Below are 21,701 nucleotides of genomic sequence, written 5' to 3'. Positions count from 1 at the left end.
TATATATATATATATATATATATACATATACATATATATTATATATATGTATATGTATACATATACATATATATATATAGAAGAATGTATAACATTGAAGGCTGCTGTACATGTAGCTGATGTATGATTAAATATAACATGGATGTAAATCCATTTGCGTGTGTGTGTGTGTGCTGTAAGTGTATTTATGTGTGTTCATGTGTTCTGTGTGAAATTGCACATGAATTATGCATGCTTGTGAGCAACGGTTGGGTAATAAAATGTAACGATGAAATAAAGAAAATGAATGACGATAATAGAGTAATGATCTGTATAGATACAAAGAGACACATGTCAAAATTAAATGTATTCATGCAATTATGGCAAAACAAGTAAAATAAAAGTATTTACAACACAATAAGAACTAGTTAGACTTATTTTAACAGGAGAAGCAAATTTGGTAAATGGAGAAAAAAACAACGTGCATTTCTATGATATTGACTGCTGCAGTCTGTCTATGTGTGAACTGTTACCCTAGCCTGCTGCATGATGGCTTGCATCTGGGACTCCTGTGCTGACACAGCAGGTCCCTTCTGGCCAGAGTCGCCTCCAGCGCTGAATCTGAACTGTGGAGGGAATCACAGATTGGTGACACTATCGCTGCAGCAAAGGTGATACCAGCACACAGAAGGCACTGGCAAAAGTAATAGCTGAGAAAAATGTGAAATGGCCATTGCAGCAACATGAATATTTCATTTGAATCTATTCCCAACAATGTCTTAAATATTTTTTTAATACGGCATTCCCATCATGAAACTCTGCAGCAGATGTTGAACGAAGCATCTGCCTCCAGCTGTCAAACCAGCACCATCAGACGTTGCCTTGAGCTTCGAATTCTACTGGCATCTGGTGGTGATATTCCAGCATTGCACCATAGGTGGATATCTAGGACTGTGGCGCAACGCAGGTTTGTTTGGGCCAAGCATCCCGGCTTGGATTACAGAGCACAGTCCTCGAGAGGCTGACTGTCCCCGTTGGTTTACAGACGTGGAGCAACACAACAGTGAAATACTCTGCAGGATTTTACCATCACAGAAACGTCGTTACCAAGAATACAAACCGTTGATTTAGAACATCAGGGATGAGTCAGAGCCGCTGCAGGTCACTCACAATAAACCACATACATCCAGAACTTTTCACAAGCATTGTGTAAATCTCACATTTCCTTCTTCTGACTCAATTTGCTGAGTTTGATTAAATATTGGCCCTTCCCTTTTCTATCTTAAGTCACAATCAAATACATGCTGCTATTTGTTTTTTTTTGTTTCCTTCCTGCCAATCTGTGAGCCTTTTGGTGTGTCTTCAATTCTCTCTTTCTCTTTCTCTTCTTTCCTTCTCCAATATGCAATTCTTTACCGACATTCCTGTGCATCATCGAACCTTGAACAAAATGTTCCGCGACATCAAATTGTCGACAAGAGAGGCGAGGGGAAGAGAAAAGCACCGCGATGGGAACTACAACATTTTTTTCACACAACACTGACTTATGGCAGAGCACAGAGAATAAAGAGAAGATGCATCTCTAGTCACTGGACCATTTAAGCAAAGACATCATGTTAGAAAACGCAATTCAACCCTGTTTAAAGCCACAATTTTTAACACTGAGCCATAGAGTCGTCTGGTGAGAGGAGGGCGTAATAACAATGCATGTTTCCCATTAGCCCAGGAGCTCAGGGATCAGATTTCAAGCTGCGCTTTCTGCCAGTGGATACACCAGAACGACTTGGGTTCCTGTCCAGACGGAGCTTGCCTCATGTGGACCCCCGAAAACCACAACCTCACATCTGTACAACTAATCAGATCCAGCAGCAGCTGTATCAGACATCTTGCAAGTACAAGGGGAAGAAAAGTCAGAAAGGTAGACAGCGCAGGAAGCCGATAGCATGGCTGTGTAACTGCAATGGTTGAAAGCCATTAGATGCAGCTGAAGCTACAGAGAGAACTGCACTGCTTTGCTTCCTGTCTACAGCTAGACGACTTCCTGGAAGGACACGTGGTAGGACATCTCAAATGTTGGCGAAAGAATGTGGCACTAGTTAAAACTATGTCGGGAGAGAAAGCCCTTACATATGCAGATTTGAGTGAGCACTACAAGTGATAGAGAAGGAGGCTCTCCAAGTTACTGAACATACCACAAGGGGCTGCTAAAGCACATATTTACATATCAAAAATGGTTTCAAAGGAAACCCCCTTCATTCCACTACACTGTGAACCACATGTCAGTTATTGATAACACAGGGAAGGATGCATCATACTTGGCTTTAAACAAGGCTGAACATGGATGAAAGCCACATGGAAAATGTTTTCGAGCTTTAAGTGTCGGTAAATGTGAAAACATGATAATTGTACTTACAGGCAGCATCAGCACAGTTCCAGGGCTTCCTGGCAGACCATCGGCACCAGGAAGACCAGAACGACCCGGAGGACCCTTCCATGGAAAATAACACAAACACAAGCACACACACGGGGACAGAAATGTGGTTAGTTTCTGTATTCTAAGAGCTTTGAATATCTGTGTGACATGTACAGTTTTAAACACACCCTCTCTCCAGAATCTCCAGAGCTGCCTGGTGGGCCAGAAGAACCTGGGGGTCCGGGGAGACCCTAAGTTAAGCAAAAGATCTCATTTTACACACATCATAAACGCATAATGCATCACAAAGAAACAGTCATATTTGCTCGACTAAAAGTCCTCGCCTTTATCTTGCAAAGTGGTCACACATGGGAGAAAGGAATGCATGAGGCAATATGGGACAGCTTGGTGAGTAGTAAATCCAGAGCGAGGCGCTCTTTCTTTGTCTATAGCTCAACGCTTGAATGGCTGGCCTCTGTGGGACTCCATCGGCAGGGTGTCAAGAGCAACGGTGTCTGAAAGAATCGTCCTCGATAAATAATTAAGTTCTTCAACATCTGGGCAAGTCCATATCTCTTCGAGGGAACAGTTTTGGCTGCTCCCCTTGCATTACAAATCAGGCAGCCGGGGGGGATTTTCACAGCAAAGCACGAAAAGTTTTTTTTTGTTCTTATCCACAGGACGTAGCATGCACGGACTAGAAGACTGGGTAAACCGTCATCAGCTTTTATACATAGAACAGAGACTATACAGAATAAGGAAATAAAGAAGGAGAGACTTACTGTTGGCCCTTCAGGCCCAGGCGGACCCTCCACTAACATTCCCTGAAACACACAAGCACAGATATCATCAGTTACCACAAGAGTCTATCTCATGGCCGCACATATCTGTGCACAGCGATCTCTCAGCGTGCAGACACACCCGCAGGCATATTCTTTGTTCATTAGCACAGGGCTTTGGTTAAAGGAGCTAAGTGTACGTGAGTACATATCCCGACACACCTGCCTATCAACTTTCCACATCTCAAAGTCCTTGTTAATTTAGCATTAATCAATTAATCTATGGAGGAAAGCAGGGTGAGTGACTGCAGAGCCAGAAAGGCAAAGACGCCCCGAGGTGCTCTCCTACCTGGACAAGCCAAGGAGATTACTAATGAAATTAAAGTGATAATTATTAATTTACACTGTCGGATAAAATATTTGCTCATGAATGTGATAATAAGACAAAAAGACAAAAAGTTTATACATGCTTCTATACTTCGACATTTATTCAACAAAGTCATTGAAGGGTATTTCTGCCATCTATCCCCACAGCTAAAGAGCCATCTCGGTTCGGTGTGGACGACAGATGCAGCTCTTTGGGCCCCAGAGATATTTTTTGTTTGGTTGCTCTTGTGGTAACATTTAAACTTTTTTTTGGTATGAGGACAGAAACCCACACATTATCATAACTCATTTGAAGTTTGTGCTGTTTTCCATCAAACCCCAAGCTGTACTTGCTCAACGTTTTGAGCTCAATTGATCTTTGACAGTCCCCAGGTTATGCCCGTGTCTCGCCTGCAGTGTGTGCGTGATGGGAAGAGCTGCTAGACCTTGGGGGGGGGAGTGTGTGTGTGTGTTCGTGTTTTTTTGTGTGATAACCCGCTTTTTGCGTGTTTACAAGAGGAAACGTCATGCTGGGTGGTGATGTGTACACAAATGTGGTCCACGAACATGCTTACACTCACACATACACAAGCGGTCATCTAGGGAAGTGGACTTAAGACACACACACACACACTCCTCTCTGCTCTCACACATATAAACATGAAGATACTCAGTCACAGAGCCATGTATACTTAGTGGAGCTCAGTGACATTTGTTTGAAGCGAAACAGCTGTAGCTGTGTGAGAGATATAAATTCCGTCTGTGTCTGTATGTGCCTATACAAAGAAATCAAAGGAGTTGTCCTCACCTGTAAATACTGTGTGAGTATCTGAATAAAGGTTGGATGTATTTACCCTGTTTGTGTTTAAAATAAGCTTTAAGTTTAAAGTTTTTTGGCAGAGAGGCTTGAAAAGGCTTTCTTGCTCCCTTTTGTTGTTCTTCTATCCCTTCCCTCCCTCCATCTCCCCATGTTTACACACTACCCACACTGTGTTTAGAGATGACTGACAATCCCTGCATGTCCGTTCTCCAAATGTTTAGCTGTTGGGTCTGATGACCAGAAGGAGCGAGGCCTTGCTTAAGAACACTGTGAGAAAGGGCCCTGATGTTTTAGGCCATAGGATTGTCATTCAGAAGTGAGAGGTTGATTGTGTTTGGATGTGGATCATACATATGTACTGGCAAATATAAACATCCACGCACACACCCGTGTGCACGCAAGAGCACGCGGCCTACATCTGTTGCTGAAGTATGTTGTTCAAATAGTGATACTCACAGGCTCAATAACAGCAGGCTCTCCCTTCTGTCCCTTTTCGCCACGAGCTCCGTCGACCTGCACACCAAACACACAGACATAATCAGCCAACCCTCCTCTTCAACACCATCATCATGACATCCTCATCTTATAGACCATGTCTTTTGCCAGTATGTCCTTCCATTATTTTTCACCTGATCAAAATACTGATCGGTCTTAGCAGGCAGCTTTTTGTCTTCGTATTCCAGGTCCAGGTCCCCATAGTCCCCATAGACATCTAGTCCGTCATAGTCAGTGAGGGGCTCCTCCTTGAACCCATGCTCCATATCCAAGTCGTCGCCCTCGCCTTCCACGCCCAGGCCCGTTCCGGTGGCGATGGATCCCCCTGCTCCGGTGCCGGCGCTGGCCGATCCCCCTCTAGTGGTGGAAGATCCTCCTACGGACACAGAGCCACCTCCGGCAGAGCTGCCCCCGATGGCGGTGGTAGAACTGCTGCTGCTACCTCCACCTCCAAGGTGGACTGTACTGCTGCTGCCTCCTCCACCACTGACGTGACCTGAACTGCTGCTGCCGCCTCCACCTCCAAGGTCGACTGTACTGCTGCCGTCGCCTCCACCTCCAAGGTGGACTGTACTGCTGCCGTCGCCTCCACCTCCAAGGTGGACTGTACTGCTGCCGTCGCCTCCACCACTGACATGAACTGAACTGCTGCTGCTGCTGCCGCCTCCACCACTGGCATGAACTGAACTGCTGCTGCCGCCGCCTCCGACGTTGACTGTACTGCTGCTGCTGCCACCGCCCAAACCAGTGGTAGATTTGCCCTCCAAGTCATAATCGTATTCATTGCCGTAGTCATCGTAGGAACTTCCTCCCTATAAAAACACAATCACAGTCAATTAAGTGTTAACTGCTGGTTTCAGTTAGACGCAACAGATGGTGGTAACTTCCAGTGAAAACAAATAACATACAAGAAAAAAATATTACTTTGCATTGTGGAGCTGTTAAAACGTACACTAAGCGGACTAGAGTTGCAACTGAGGATTATTTTTATAATAGATAAATCTGCACATTATAATTGAAATAGTTTGCTCTGCAAAATGTCAGAAAATACAGAGAAATGCTGTTTCTCAAATTCCTAAAGCCCAAGGTGACGTCTTTAAATGTTTTACCCGACTGGCCACAATCTTTGTATACTTATCATTCTATCGTGTACAAAAACCTCAATGTTGGAGATTTTTGTAAAAGTATTTATCTCTTCATCCATTGGCTTTGCTTCCCCCGTGTGGATTGGTAGATTATAACACGAGGATGAGCCCAAAGAAGCCCCTGCTTATGTCTCCCACACATAATTACAGGCAGGACTTGCACAGAGTATGTAGCCAAGTAAAGAACAGGACTTCAAATGTTTCTAACAGCTCATCAATACACCTGTTAGACCTACCGGTCCAAAACAAACAACAATTAAGTGAGGATGTCAGTGTAATTAACGTCAACGTACTGATGTGTTATTGGCGGTGATGGTTATCGAAGATCCTCCTCCACTGGTGATGACCTTTCTCTCGATTCCAGTCCCTGTGCCCGAGTCAATCTTTCCGCCTGCACCCAGATCCAGCTCGCCCCCGGCGCCAATGTCGGTGCTGGTGATGGCGACACGTCGAGAGGTGTCCCCGTCGGGTGACGCCGTGGACTCTTCGTAGTAGCCGTCGTAGTTACCGTAGCCATCATAGCCGTCGTAAGGACTGGTCTCCCCTCTGTAGGCGTCTCCTCCACCAGTGGCGGTACCTGAAGAGCTCGCCGAGGAGCTGCTGGATGAGCTGGAGGATGTGCCAGAGGATGAGCCAGAGGATGAGCTGGTCAATATTTTGCCGCCGATGGCACCAGAACCCTTCAAAACATCCTCCACTGTGGTGTCCACTCGGTCTCCATCTGTCCCCTGTAAGGCACAGACAATATATGGTTTACTTTGGCGCATTTGTATGATTGTATTTGCATTACTACACGACGTATATTTGTGGCAAAACACTTATTGGTAGACTACCTTGACTTCTTCTGTGGCTGTCTCAGTATCAGATTTTGCTTCCAAAGGCTTGCCATCCACATCCTCATAGTAAGGGTATTCATAATAGTAGCTGTCATCTGTGTTCTGAAGGAGAGAAACATGACACTCACATTGAGCGGGAGTGTGACTGAGAGAGAAAAAATAACTATCAATTTAAAAAAAACATGATTTCCAAACATGATCCACTGCTCCGTTGGCCGCTGGGTCCGGCTGATATATGTGAGACAGACTGGCCATCGATCAGCAGCACGCAGGAATGCCTTCTACTCGGGGAAGCCTCATGCTGCATCCCCCTGTTGCAACTTGTTACGACTGAATGACAAATTACTTTTTCCAGTGCTTCCCTAATTAATCTGTCACACATCTTTAGCAAAAAAAAAAACAGGTCAAGTTTTTGTGTACTTTGCAGGCATACTGACAGGCCCCGGGGCAAGGAAAACTTGACTTCCTGTTCCCTATTTTAACACTTCTGACACACCTTTATTCAGCATGCAGTGTGCTGGTATTCAGTGCAGAAAATGGTGTGGTGCAGGGATGCAGGCTTAGGCAGGCACCACATCATTCCTGAACATTATTAACTAACTGCATAGCCTGATAACCCTGTTCTTCCCAGTCAGCACTTTCCTCTGGCAGAGTGCAATTTTCTTATATAAGCCAAGAGGCTCTTTTCAGCACAGGATCCGACCGAGTTCTGATTTGAGCATTACAGGCAATTATGGATTAAGGGAAATGAACTTCCTTGAGTAAGGTCAGCCATGAGAACACTCTTGCTGGTTTCTACAATGTCCATGCAAAAATCCACCAGAATTACTCTAGTTATGGGCAATGTAATGGCCTTGTGTTTGCAAAGCTGCATTGTGAGCTCTGAGTTTCAACTAACATCATTTTAAAGAAAGGTCTTGTTACTCACATATTCATCCGTGTTGGGGTCCTGGTTCTGAGGCTGGTCGGGCACAGGCACTTCACAATCGGGGCTGTAGTGCTCACAGTAGTCATAGGCAGCACGATGGTCTGCTACAATCATTAGCTGCTGGATATCTCCCTGGAAACCACAAGAAACAAGAAGTCATGAGACCCCCCTGGACACAGCTACACAAGTCATGCATGACAATAAACAAGCAAACAATCGGCAGCGACAGAGACGTCGGTCTCACACTCTGTGACCCATGGGGAAAAATGAAGGCATACAAACAAATGGAGATGAGGGAGAACATCTGCGTGCGTTATTATCACATGCAGAACAGGCAGTCCTGAAACTAGGTCAAGTCAGGGGAATCTAAGGCTGACAGAATGATGAAGAACTTTGTCCGGGGTCCAACAGTGTTGTTTTGCATCAGAGTTGAGCACCAGAGTGTGAGACAAAAAGCTTACAGCAAACAGAGCGGAGCTACACGAGAACATGGAACAACTGACTTCATGTCGCTGCGGACGATGACACAAACAAACAAACACACAGAACCACAGGCTCACACACACAAAGTGAGTATTCAACAAGATGATAGATGGATAGATCGAAACACAAACCATGCCCCAGAACTGAGGACATTTCGCCTTTGAGCTGATTGTGTAAGATGAATGGATCAATGTGACATGGTGAACATGAGCAGACCTGCAGCTGCGGAGCCATTTGACTTAAAGGAGTGTGTGCGTATTACAATTATGTTAAGGTGAAGTGGAGTGGAACAGTAACATAAGTGAGAGATTTAAAGGAAGAGAGGAAGAGGAAGGAACAGAGATTGATAGAAAAAGAGCAAGAGAGAACAAGAGGGAAAAGTGAAAAAAGGCTCAGAAGGATCCCTGGGCTACATAGGGAGCTGGGTGTGTGTGTGTTTGCCACATGTTTCTGAACAGCATTCATATATGGCAGCGGAACACTGTATTGCATCTATCCAAACATGTCCTAATCAAATGCAGTGATGTCATTCAACATCAATCAAATACAACGTTAACTTAGCTGAAACAAATGTCTTTTTTTGGGGGTGGGGTGTATGAGAGTGAAGTGATGCAACTATGGGAACGGACCGCCATAGAGGATGAAATGTTTTTAATTATGTCCAATTGCAGAAAATGTGAAACCCCTTAACATATCTTTCCAGCTGAATTTCTCCCAGTACGGATTGCATTTGTGGTCTAACCAGTGACAGTTCACAGAGGAGCACCGATCCCACTCCTCCGTCTCCGGTCTTTTAATAACTCCTGCAAAAGACTACGCGAGATGATGTTTCTTGCTCCGTCCACGGCTCATGCTATCAGCGGGGTTTATGGTGGATGTGAGAAAACAAATCCCAAAACTTCCTCCAAGGCAGAAAGACAGGAGTGGCCATTACACAACTCTTCCCAGCTATGAACTCGGGAGCTCCCAGGAAACTTTCAAATGGCTACCTCTGAGCCTCTGACCCTTTTGTCCAAAGTCTGGTTCTGTAAGGAGCCTTTACTTGGTATCAGTTTCTGTTTCTCCGTTTCTGTTTCTCCCTTATCCTGGCAAGACTGTGTGCAACAGCTGCGCTGAAAGGGGATGATGGGAATTCAGTGTTTGAAATGAGGTCACATTCAATAAGGAATAAGCCCTCTGTACAACAAAACAGCCCTGCAGTCTGGAGCATTGCAACTGCTTTCCTATTCATCTGCCATTCTACTGCTTTCCTTTTTCATTTCTTCCACACTCCTTTTTCTCCATCTTGCAAAGCGGTCAAAGATTTGTCAGGGCACATCCTGACCACAAATGGTTTGATCCTAATTGTACCAGAATGAGATAATCAATCATACACCTAAGCATTTAATGAGAACATCCTCGCAGCGCAGAGAGCACCGTGGCAGAATGTTTTTAATGATGTGGTGTGACATGTACACAGAGAAAGAAAGAGGCGTCTGCATGCCTCGAGAGAAAAGTGTGCTGTTCTAAGGATCTTATTGAGGCTGGAAAAGCTGATGGCTGCTTTTGATTGTGCTAACTCTATAGCCAAAGGCGTATGAGAGGGAAGAAAAGGATGAAAAGAAGCTGGATAGGGAATGTGGACCTGAATTGAGCTGTGCTTATTCGTTTTGAACCATTCAGCATGAACAGTTCCAGCTGTCTGAAGTTTTATTCTGTTAAAAAGTTTTGGGCTATAAAAAGGGAGGTTAGGCACTGAGAACTGCCCAAAACCAAATGCAGATGAATAGGCTAAGAAACATTTTGTTCACTTGGCCAAAGTAAAAACGAATGGCCAAAAAGCAAAGCAGCCATCTCAGAGATAGCCTCACTTGTAGTTCTTAGTGTGGGTGAAGCTCTGACTACTCAGCATCCTACAGTTCCCATAATGCAGCTTCATAGCATCCCATCATTAGACAACCCCTGCCTTGCAAATGCAGACGTTTATCAGCCTGTTTATGACGCAAACTTTCTATTACAAACTATCTATTATATATCCCTGATGACATAAAGACAGAAACTCTAAGAAAACATAATACAAATCTTTTCGAAGGCTTTGTAGTGCTCTCCCTGAGTAGCAAATGGATTGACATGAAAAAAGGGCCCAATTAATTTTTACAGAACATACAGTACGTAAGTTCCCACGAACCCGCACACCTTCACAGTAAAACTATTGTCAACGTCTGGATCCACTTAATCACTGGTTGTGATTTCCTTTCTTCGAACCGGAGCTGCTCTTTTCCCCACACGTCGCTCCACAGATTCTGGTGCCAAACTTTATATACGTAAGCTGCTGTTTAATAGATGTAGGGAAGCAGTCAATATTCCTATGCTGCTCTCCAGCTGTATGCTAATACCAAGTTTCTCATTTAGTATTCTGCCGCTGAATGGTAAACTCAGTCCAGCAACCCATTTAAGCAAGAGATATTTACTTCATTACTGTATATGGGGGCTACTTCTCTATATTTTGACGACAGGAAACCGCACTGCAACAACTCTATGTGCAGAGTCAGGGATTCTGAATTTGATAACGGCGCTTAGTTAAACCCAACACGTTAAAAAGAGCAGGACATTATAACTTATTGCTCACTTCAAGTCACATCAACGGACGTTGATATGTGACATGAACGCAGACCGAAATATACGTCAAATGATTAATGCACGGAAACACAGACGCCCAAAAAACCGGCAATTCCACACCGACAAACAGAGCACACCAAAGGAAGAAAAAAACCTGGAATTATACAATCACACCCAAACCCCTGGGGGAACCATAAAAGACATGCAATCAGCTTTCATATTTGAGAGGGGACAGCAACGTTTTTCACTCTGGAGCATCATGTGGCACATCAGAGTGGTGCTTAAGGCAGAAATTTCAGACAATAACAGGGTTGCTGCTGTCAGCATCTCCCTGGACTCAGCTGAAATATGACTCTTCTCCGGGCCAATGCTCCGGTGGAAAAGCCATTGCCTGTGGCTGTTGTGAGCAACAGTCGATCTCACTTCACATACTTTGTCCTAAAGAAACTGTTGAAGACACTCGCATGCACACACAAAACACGCGCACCAATCCATAAGCGAGCTGCAGTTTTTCCAAGATTACAGAAGCGGAACAAAGACCGATCAATAACACTAAAAAGCGTCAATCTATTCCTCTTTCTGTATGTTATTTACTCAAATGTCACATCAACTTTTTGGCTTTCATTCCCAGACCTCACCCAGTTCGGCCCACACACATGAATCCGTACTGGATGTTCTGGTCTTGTCCAGGTGAGGGCAGGAGAGTGCTCTCGTGAGCATTAAGCCAAACATTTGTCTCCATCTGAACCTGACCCACAATCATGCATGATCATGATCGAGTTCATTGTGATCCATCTTCTGAATTAAAAGATATGATTGCATGGGACGGAAATCAATATTGGTGCGGTTTCCAAAACATCACGACACAATGGACAGCTAATGAGTGGGGTAAATTATTGTGACACGAGCGGCTAAAACGTAACAAAATTAAGTGCATGCAAATAAACTCTCCTCCTCTCTTTCTTATACACATACATACTTTAAGCATAAAGTGAGGGGGAGCCTAAAAAGGCTTAATTTTATTAGAGTAAGGTGATGTCAGGTGACCCCCTGCTGATGCTTAGAGCAGCATAGCACAAAATAGACAGCACAAATCAATGCTCATTATTTCTCCATATCCTCGGGGACACCGGTCAATGGCTCCGGCACAACAGGAGGTACAGAACTTACTATGAAAAGAGTCGAGGTTTTTGTCATTTTTCTGGATTATATGTCAGCAAAGAAAAATTGGGCAGGAGGGCCCCACAGGGCAGGATAAGACTCTGGGAGGTCCGAGCTCTGGCAGCATTTTAAGGCGAGCTACTTTCACAACATATTTACACAGTCACCCCTGAGCTCTGAGCCAGGCCTTGGTCCCTCTGCCAGCCCACACCGGCACAGTCGCAGTCCCAGCGCCTGGCCATTCTCAAATCTGACCACGAAAACCAAATAAAACATCGCAGAGGTCAGCCCACCGCACAGAGGCCATTAATCAGCATGGATTGGACACACACACACACACACGAAAATGCACATGGACACATAAATAAACTAGCTGTATGATGCGTTTAAGTACATGCATGCATGTTTCAAAACACGCATATGCCTTCAGAGAACTTCCACTCCAACAAATTTACAGAACTTTACCAGACATGAGGTACGTTTTCACCCACATACCCTTTCCCCTCCAGACTGTAGCTCAATCCCAAAACTCAGAGCAGCTGCCAAGAGCAACAGGCCCGTCTGCCACCCCACTTCTCCACCGCACAGCACCTTAACCAATCCCTCACCTCCGTGCCCCATATCCTGTTTTTTTGGATCCCATCTGGGCCTCTCCATCATTTCAATCCTCAGCGTCTCAGCCCCCATCCCACTCCCTTCTGTATAAGATTCTAATTCCACGTCTCTGAGGACTACGGCAGCCATATTCACATTTCCTGTTCATTTGGGGTGGTGGAAACCAGAGCGGGCTGGCCTCATATAACAGACGTAGATTCTGTTTGGCTTGGCCATTTGCTGAAATCTACATAAAAGTGCTGAGGGTACACTTCAGGGCTTGCTGACACAGTAAAGGAATAACAGAGGGGGCGAAAGACAAACATCTGACATGAGTTAGGGAAATTCTCTTAATTATCATGGTGGAAACTCCATCTTCCCTGGGGCTACTGAAGTCTACGTCCTATTCCGCAAACTGAAAAGTATGGAGGTAGTGTGTTCTGACAGTGAAGCATGACTTATACCTTGGACAAGATAATGCATACAAACGTGAGCACAGCAATGTACACGCATAGGGATTTCATTTTGTATGCTTTGGAAAAGCTTTTTGGATGTTTTAAGCCGGGATAGAGTTGACTCCAAAACTACCCCACAGCATACCATTCAGAAGTGTCATTATGGCTACAGTTTTACAAAGTGATATACACTATTAATATTTACACTACAAATTCTCTACTTGAATCTTTGAAACAATCCATTATCATTTGGATAATAACATCTGAATTACTGCATGTCTAAATCCAGCTGGGACAGATTGCAGTTCCCAGCTTCTCCACTGACATGATTTGTTTTTTAGTAGGAAAATTGTTCGACCCTTAAAAACATACACATTTGCACTCGACACTGCAGAAAAATACACTACACTATCTTCAAGTAAGTTATGATTAGGCTTTTCACACTGTCCTTAGCCACGGGCTAAGGGAGCTGTTAGAAAGCTTTCACGCTGGCACAATCCTGGCACATTCCAAAGTGGGCTAGCCCCGATTTTAGCCCAGGGCTTGCTGGCCCTACTCCAGAGCAGGGTTAGCACCGAGTTTGCTGGGTTATCCCCTTAAAATCGACTAAACACAGGGCTAAAAGTTGCCAGCATGAAACGGAGCTAAAGTTAACAGTGGAATTGTTTGAAATTCATGAAGACCCAAGCAGGGCATAACATTCCCAGGTCTCCTCTAATGGAGCTCCATAAGAGAAACCAATATCCATCTGTTAACCATCCAGCAAACTGTTTTTTATGACAAAAAATCAAAGAGGTACACCGATTCAAAAGCGTTACTAGAGCTACTGAGTGTAGCTAATCACAAGTAATAAAACAGAAGCCAAATAAGAGCTGGAAACATCCGTCTAACCAATTGTACTACTACCTCAGACACCGGGCCAAAATAGGATTCTAAATTCGGAACATCAAGTGGTGTCAAATCTCTAAAACAGTCACGATGTAAATCAGGAGAGCATCCGCACATGAATACATGTGAACTGTAAATAAGGGGCGCCGAGTTAATGGCAGGAAAACTGAAGATAAGTCATGGGGTAAAGATGAGGAAACAGGATGTGTACAACTCGTCGTGCCATTACAATACTAAAGCTACTAGCGCAAAGATACTAACGCATCGAGTGCGTTTTTTTACTACTTTTTCCTGGCTCTGGTTGCACCACGTGAGCCACACAACTCACTTCATCCCAGCCCTATTAAAGGCCTCCCAACTGATGCGGTTGTCCCCTCCCACTCTTATCATATTTGCCTTAAACTCCCCCACTCATTCCATCTCTGATCCTTTATTTCATTACATCTTTACCCCAATCCTCCTCTTCTGAAGCACATCACGCTTTCCTACCTATCCTCCCCAACTTATCCCCACATGCACTTCTTCCACCACCCACCCACCCTCTCTCCCCCTTGTTCAGACCATCAGTCTGGGACAGCCTATCAGCGGATACCAAGGAAACCTCTGGATGATGTCATGTGGTATGGTTGCTGTTCCAAGACTGACATCAGCGGGAAGAGAGCTCCTCATTCTTTCCAGAGTGTGACCCATAGGTTTTGGCTCCGCTACCCGATCCTACTGCTCCAACTCCCCCACTCCTCTCAATCCTGAACATCTTGTTCTTCTGATCTATAGGCTAGTCTGCTCAACTCTCCAATACGCTGAATTGATGTCTCTCTGTGACAAAAAAACTGCACTATATGATCGCCCGCATTCATACCGGACTTTCGCTCTGCTTGGACTGCAACAATGGAGGCCGGACAACAACTGCTGTGTTCGCGCAGCTCCACCTCGGCCACTTCGATTCACTCGAGGTCCCCTGGGGTCCCCTCTGAGTGAGGCCAAGTGGTCCATCTGTCCTGTTTGTGTTCCCCTCAAATCAACAGCAGCCATTTATTTCACTCGACGCTACTTAGGGCCGAGGGATGGACATTAAATTATCTCTGTTTTTTCTTGGCACACTCTCGGGAAAACAACAGTGAACACGGAAAGCAAGGAACACACTCTGCAGACAGACTATGTCTTGCAGGCCCTAAATTCTGAACAGAGATTAAACTACACATGCTTTCAACACCCATAACCCTACAGGCATGAAGAAAAACAACATCACTAAAAGTCATTAAAGATACTGGTTCTTAATGACTGATTTGAATGTTTACATTACAGTCATTACCAAGGAGTAATTACTATTTCCTTTAAAACGGATGAGCATTGATTGCCAAGTAAAATACCCGTCTTCTTATATAATCGTTACCTTCATAGTCTTTACTGGCACGCGTTACAGTACTCTTAAACAAGCTACAAAGAAAAGAAAATAACATGATGGTACTTATAGAGGGTAGACGCTTTCTCTGTGACCACAATAACCATGTCAGAAACCAAACCACAAACCACCTCTGCATACAGTGAGTACAGCGTGCCTACCGACTGCTGTATGTAGAGAAAAGGCCCAGACTCCTCTACACCATTCAGTGTAAATCTAAAGATTATATGTACATCCTCAAGTCTCTTTATGCAAATATATGTTTTGATTTTATGATTTTTAATCTATTTAATCCAAAAACATTGATTTTCTCTCTTTTTGTAAAGGGAAATTCTTTCTGAGCGGTCATCCGTATGATGCATTGGGACTCTAAAGGAAAACATGTATTTTGTGGGTGTTTTCATGCTCAACTTTCATGCTGTCTTGGTGGTAACTGACTCTGGCTAAAGTCAACACAGGATCAGACTAAACTACAGAGGGGAGAAGGGAGTAAGAGGAGGAAAGGAGCGCAGCCTGAGCATAATTTGGAAACTATGTGGCATATTTTCCATTTTCTGCACGCACTGGAGCCTGTCCCGTCTCCCGACTGGCGGACGCACAGCAGGAGGGCTTTTAAACATCTCACACGAAATATCTGTCTGGTCCCACGGTAACCAGTTGACTGTTATACCGCTGCTCTGATTGCTGGGTAGGATTTAAATTGTTCCTGTATCAATTCGATCTCATGACGAGTGTGCAACGGGCAGTAATGAAATTACAGCAGTAGTACAACTGTGCCGGATAAATGCAGTCATGCTGTTGGCAACTGGAGGACTTTACGAGTGGCCATTAGGCTTAGGCTAGCTGTAACACACATACACACACACCAAACACTTCTCTATTCATGCCTCATTAAATAGCTCTAGTCAACAATTTCAATAGAATGTGAACACAATCCGTGCAACATAAAACAGTGGTTCACTCATGAACCACATCTAACCCTGTTGTGTATATAATGACATACATATACAGTACAGTACATACTGTGATTAATGGTTTTGACTGATCATATGTCCATCTCCCCTATGTCTTGGCCAGACCAACTTTGGGGATTGTGGGGGGTGGAGTGATGTCATATTTCATTCTTTTCGTCTGCTCTCGCTGAGCAGCAGTGAGGTTAAAGGTCAGCTGGCTCAGCATCAGTCACATCAGTCAGCCTCTGTTACTAATTATTATTGAGGGCCTCAGCGTCACAGACTAATCCCCCTTTAAACAAGCACAACTCCGACGGGACAAAGACAACACTATTCCTTGTGCCTTGTGCTCCCTCTGTGTGCGCTTTGGTGTGTTTGTGTGTGTACGTGTCCCTCACAGGGGTCATGTTTAAGAGCCACAAATGTCCACACAAAAGCTTGTTTAAGGCGCTATACGAACTAACTCTGATTCGTCACACTAGGTAGAAGCAAAAAGTGTTTGACGTCATGATGCACATCAGGTATCTGTGGGTATTAGAAACCCCCAAAAGGCTTCCTGTCACTAGTCACATTAAACATTCATCTTTCAGCTCCCGCCACGAAGCATTTATACACATGAAGAGAAGAGGTAGGAAGAAGTGAAGCCCCCGTTCCTATAATGAAAACCTGTCACCACTTGTTAAAAACCTCTGTAAACAAAAATGTTTGAGAAAAATAATTCAGACATGAAACCATAAACAGAAATATAACGTTTAAGTTGGACTGGGTTTTAACTGCAGAGCAGCCACAAGAGAGAGGCGAAACTTCTAAACGGCAACAACAGATCCAGAGTTGAACATGCAAAAAAAATGTGGTACAGGTGTAAACAGAACAGACTTCAGGGACATTGTGTTTTTTTGTGTGGAAGATGTGGAAAATGTGTTAAATTAAATTTGATTTGTGAGATGTTGGGGGTTCCACAAGCTAAATGCACACATCTATTGAGGATGTGGACACTACCACGATCCCCATTCTGTGTGCCATGACATGCAGACTTTGGGATTGGGGATTGGCCATCATTTACACCACAGCCACATGTGTGTCTGTACTGAAGTTGGAATGGAGAATCTCTTAATCGCTTAAGGATTTTATATCAAGTTGGCCTGAGAATTGTCCACAAAAAGGATTGTTTTGGGCCTCCTTACTTAGTAGCCTTGGAAATAGCGTAGAACGGGAGATGCCAAATACCAATCGATCAATTAACACACAGATACCAAATGGACACAGTCGAGTGGAAAACAAGTGTGCATCTGGTAAGATTACTTAACATACAGACATACAGACAGTCCTAAGCGGTGCAATATTAGAATAATGCCATTAAAACGTGTAGATTAGGAGTGAAAGTATAATGCCTACCTCAAAGACTTCTTCATCAAGTATTCTAGTTCCAAATACTACAATTCCCTTCGTATCGATGATGGGGTGAGGGCTTCGGAGCAGCTTCTGGGTGGCCTTCTTTTTACAGTCCAGAATGAGGGTGATGGTCTGCTGGTGCACACTGATGGCCACTCGATGCCATCTGAAAGGTGAAGGTGAAGTTAATTCACACACTTACTGGGTTACATGCTGTCCACTTACACACTGCTAAGGCACTGTCAAGAGCGCCTTTTGTGTTCGGCCTCTCAAATTCAAATACATCCCATTCTGTTTTTTGGAGTGAAATTGAATCTCATTTCACTCTTTCTTAAAATACCCTTTTTTGTTCGGTGATACAAATTCAACACTGTGTTTGCATGCAAAAGATCCACATTTACTTTAAGGGATCAAATGTACAATATCACAAACGAACACTGACGAGGTTGCATGTCACTAACAAATCTGTTGCAAAACAGGACACCTGGGCAAGGTGCTGCTTCACAAACTAAACCAGCATCAAAGTCTAACACATCCACCTGGACTTTGATTAGAGGGGAAGCTGCATGAACCAACAACCGGAGCACCTACTTTCCGTCAGCTAGGTTGACTCCTCTGAAGAGGGGGTAGTCCTCAGGGCTGGGTTTGCCTGTTTGGTCCTCGTACAGGAACACCGGCGAGCGGCCCACTTCCAGTCCGAGCTGCTGGATGCCCTGCTCGTTGTACACAGACAACAGGAAGGACTGGCTGCCCTTCTTAGGCTTCACTGTGGCCAAGATGGAAAAGTCCTCCGGGAACACATCACCTGGCAGGACGGACGGCGGGTTGAACAGAGAGAGAAACGTTTTGGAGAGTTATACGTAGCAGTAATCATTCATCATCAAAAGAGAAAATTAAATACTGTGTTTGTGTTCAGGATGTTGTAACCTTAATATCATTTTAGGAGACAGGCTGTGCTCTTCGGTGTTAAGAGGGAATATGTAAATTATTATTTTTAATAATAGTTTAGAATGGAAGAATTGAAAAGGATGGGCTTTGAGCACCGAAAGGAAGCGCCAACAATTTGTGGAGTGTCCAAAATGTAACAGGATAGGATTAATCTGAAAGGGATGGCTGGCAGACTAGAGGCCGGTCAGAAGGGGGAAAAAAACAAAAAGTTAGAAGTGCAAAGTGGAGCATTTCCAGCGCAGCACAGGATGAGAAGCATAATGACAAAAGCATGTGATCCTGGGAGACTTCGTCGAACTATCCTTCAAACCCCTCCTTTTCCGCTCTTCTCTCTCCTCCCACAGCTGATCAGTCTAACAGACACTGAAGTGCTCCAAAGAAAGGTTGGAGATGAGGAAATGGGAGTAAAAAAAACTTACAGGAGACAGAGTTAAAGACACACAAGTATGGAAATACCAATAATACTTTGTTTCTGCACTTTTTATGTGTTTGAATACCAGACATTAAAAAAGACGGGTTTGCTTCCAACTGTTCCACTGTGCAGCCTCAACTATTTCCTCCATTTTGCTAAAGTGTGGGACACATCTGCCAGACAGATTCCCTTCGTGGGGTGTTCTGAGGACCCCAGAAAGAGGGCGGCCTCTCCAGCCACCCGGGGAGACTGTTGCTCGCTAATGTCGAGATCAGACTACACTTGAGGCTGTCTGATCTTTTAGTTTTAGAAAAAAGCCAATCTGACTTTGTTGAAACCACTATTGTTAAGAGAAACCCAGATATCTGGATTATATTTACCATAAGCAAAGAAACCACTTGGATTCCAGTAGCAGATCTTTGCTGTGCGGTATGTGCAGAGCGGAGATTTCCAGACGGCCAGAAAAGAGAGGCAGGGTTTGCGGCTGCGGTGGTGTTGTAGCACCTCGTGCAGCCATTAAACCCCCTTACTCTGCCACCATTTCCTCAGAATCGTAGGAGACAGGCTGGAAAAGGCGAAATCGGAGTGACTAGCCAATGAGTGGCGTCTCAAAGGGAACCATAGGTTAGGAAGAGATAGTAGAAAAAGAAAGAAGAAAGTAAATGGAAGCACCGCCATGCATTCATTCTATTCTCTTTTGTCTTTCACCCAGTCAGCATCTGGGAGTCTGTTTGCCTTCCTGTCATGTCTTCCTCCCTTTTTTCTATGATTCCTTCTTTCATGAATGGCAGGCATCAAATCGCATCATGCGGAGAGAGCACATGCCTTGGCAGTGCGCTCCCTCAGGAATTCAGCTTGGCAACATATGAGAAAGATTGCTTTAATTGACAGATGCTTTGACAGGATGGTGTAAGACAGCAGAGGAAGAGACCCTTCAAACACCATCGTATGGATGAGTTTGGTGAGAGAAAGACTTGAGCGGGCGCAAATTTATGAAATGACAGTTATGGTGCAAAAAAAGGACGACGGGAAAAGAAACCAGATGAAGGACAGATTGTGACTACATCCAGAGACAATGGGCCTCGTGCAGGAAGAGATATAAGATATTCGCATCCACGATTTGTTCTTATTCTGTTGGTACCCAATGGTTTCTAGGATTCACCAATGTTTTCTTATTTTTGCTCTTCTTTTAGGTAATGGAAACTTGTATGAGTGGTCGAGAGCAGGTTTACTTTCTTTAAGTTTCTTTAACAGTACCTCAATTTCACTACTGCTGAAGTTCTTCTCGCTACAGCCTTTTCTTGGTGGCATCTCTCCAATTCTTGGGCATTTGCACAGGGCACAACACCTGCCCTTTTATATTTTGTTTAGGGGGCATCACCTATGTTAACAATAAAAAATCGCCCATCAAGTGGGATTTATGATTCAGCACACCTGGGTAATAGCAGTTATTTTGCATTAAAGTAGACCCAATGACTCAGCGCTGGCTCAGGACTGGCTGTTTGTGTGGGGGTCGAGGGTCAGCTGTGGGTTGAAAGAGACACAATGGCACTGAAGAAGTGGGAGTGCAGGGCAGAAAGAAATGACTCAGACCACTCAGGGCTGAAATTGAGAATAAAACTGCCTCTGAATTAAATTGAAGTAGCATTCATGCAGCAGAGTTTCTCATCTGTGGGTTTGTGTTTATGCAGTGTGGCCTGTCCTCCCTGCCATCACTATGAGGACTGAGATGCCCTGAGAGAACCTCAATCTGAGAGGAGGGTGAAAGAAGGTGATTGTATTGAAAAATACAAAATTAAGGACGAGAAGAGGAAATAAGAGCAATCTCTTGTTTCTGTGACCTATTCTCCTGCTTGCTCTCTCCTCAGGACCCCATAGCAAAGTGCGTGTGTGTGTGTGTGTGTCGGGTGGGGGGGGGTCATTCAGAAACGCTCAGGTTTCTCTGGAATGTATCTCTCAAGCCGCTACTTCGGGCCACCAGATGAGCGATACCTCATTCCTCATTTAGTGTGCGTGTGTGCGTGTGTGTGTGTGTGTGTGTGTGTGTGCGCGCATGTGAGGACATGGTGGGAATGGGAGGGCTGTGGTGCCAGAAGTCCTGGGAGTTTACACTGGCAGCACCATCATCAGTGTCAGACTCAAAAGGTCCCGGAAAGTCAGAGACACAAAGACAAGACATCACGACCAGCCAACCAGGCACGACCCACCAATTTCCTCTAGATTAAATAACCAATTAAAGTTGCTTTTTATTTTGATATAATGTCTCAGGTGTGATATAACTAGTTTTTTATTTTTCTTGGACTATTCTCTGGGTTGATGGAGAGAGGTCTTATTTGAAAGTTACAAGAGACAGAGAGTGGTTTACCACCCCGTCTCCAATTTTACATTGGAGGCATTGGGAATCTACCAAACTTCTCTGAGAACGTCAGGGAGGTGTAGGAACTATGCCAGCACTTTGACTGATCCTCTCCACCATCTGTCAGTGCGCACACAAGCAGGTAAATGGGGTAGAACGTCTTGTGTCCAGTAATTGGTCATTCAGTCATCGCTGTGTCCAAATCCCTCCTTCTGTATGAGAAAAGCAGCATTCCAGTGGGATTGCATATTGCTGCAGAGACAACAAGTGTACCTGTCTGCTGGTGTGCAAAAAAGGA

The 21,701-nt window shown here is 44.4% G+C and overlaps 1 protein-coding gene across 3 annotated transcripts in view; it reads right to left on the bottom strand.

Moving 5' to 3' along the window:
• col5a1 (procollagen, type V, alpha 1) overlaps positions 1-21,701 on the bottom strand; it is a 73,081-nt gene that overhangs the window by 33,896 nt on the left and 17,484 nt on the right. For all 3 annotated transcript variants that reach the window (XM_031859909.1, XM_031859910.1, XM_031859911.1), the window contains exons 3-13: positions 18,279-18,492; positions 17,691-17,853; positions 7,762-7,893; positions 6,831-6,935; positions 6,291-6,725; positions 4,987-5,664; positions 4,814-4,870; positions 3,175-3,216; positions 2,581-2,643; positions 2,393-2,467; positions 513-605 (exon numbers count right to left, since the gene is read on the bottom strand). In XM_031859909.1, the coding sequence (XP_031715769.1) occupies positions 513-605; positions 2,393-2,467; positions 2,581-2,643; positions 3,175-3,216; positions 4,814-4,870; positions 4,987-5,664; positions 6,291-6,725; positions 6,831-6,935; positions 7,762-7,893; positions 17,691-17,853; positions 18,279-18,492 (2,057 nt within the window). The remainder of the gene's footprint in view (positions 1-512; positions 606-2,392; positions 2,468-2,580; positions 2,644-3,174; positions 3,217-4,813; positions 4,871-4,986; positions 5,665-6,290; positions 6,726-6,830; positions 6,936-7,761; positions 7,894-17,690; positions 17,854-18,278; positions 18,493-21,701) is intronic.

This window comes from Anarrhichthys ocellatus, unplaced genomic scaffold (assembly GCF_004355925.1).
Source record: "Anarrhichthys ocellatus isolate YVR2014 unplaced genomic scaffold, GSC_Weel_1.0 scaffold23, whole genome shotgun sequence".
NCBI classification, from domain to species: Eukaryota; Metazoa; Chordata; class Actinopteri; order Perciformes; family Anarhichadidae; genus Anarrhichthys; species Anarrhichthys ocellatus.
This window is presented reverse-complemented; position numbering and strand designations above follow the sequence as displayed.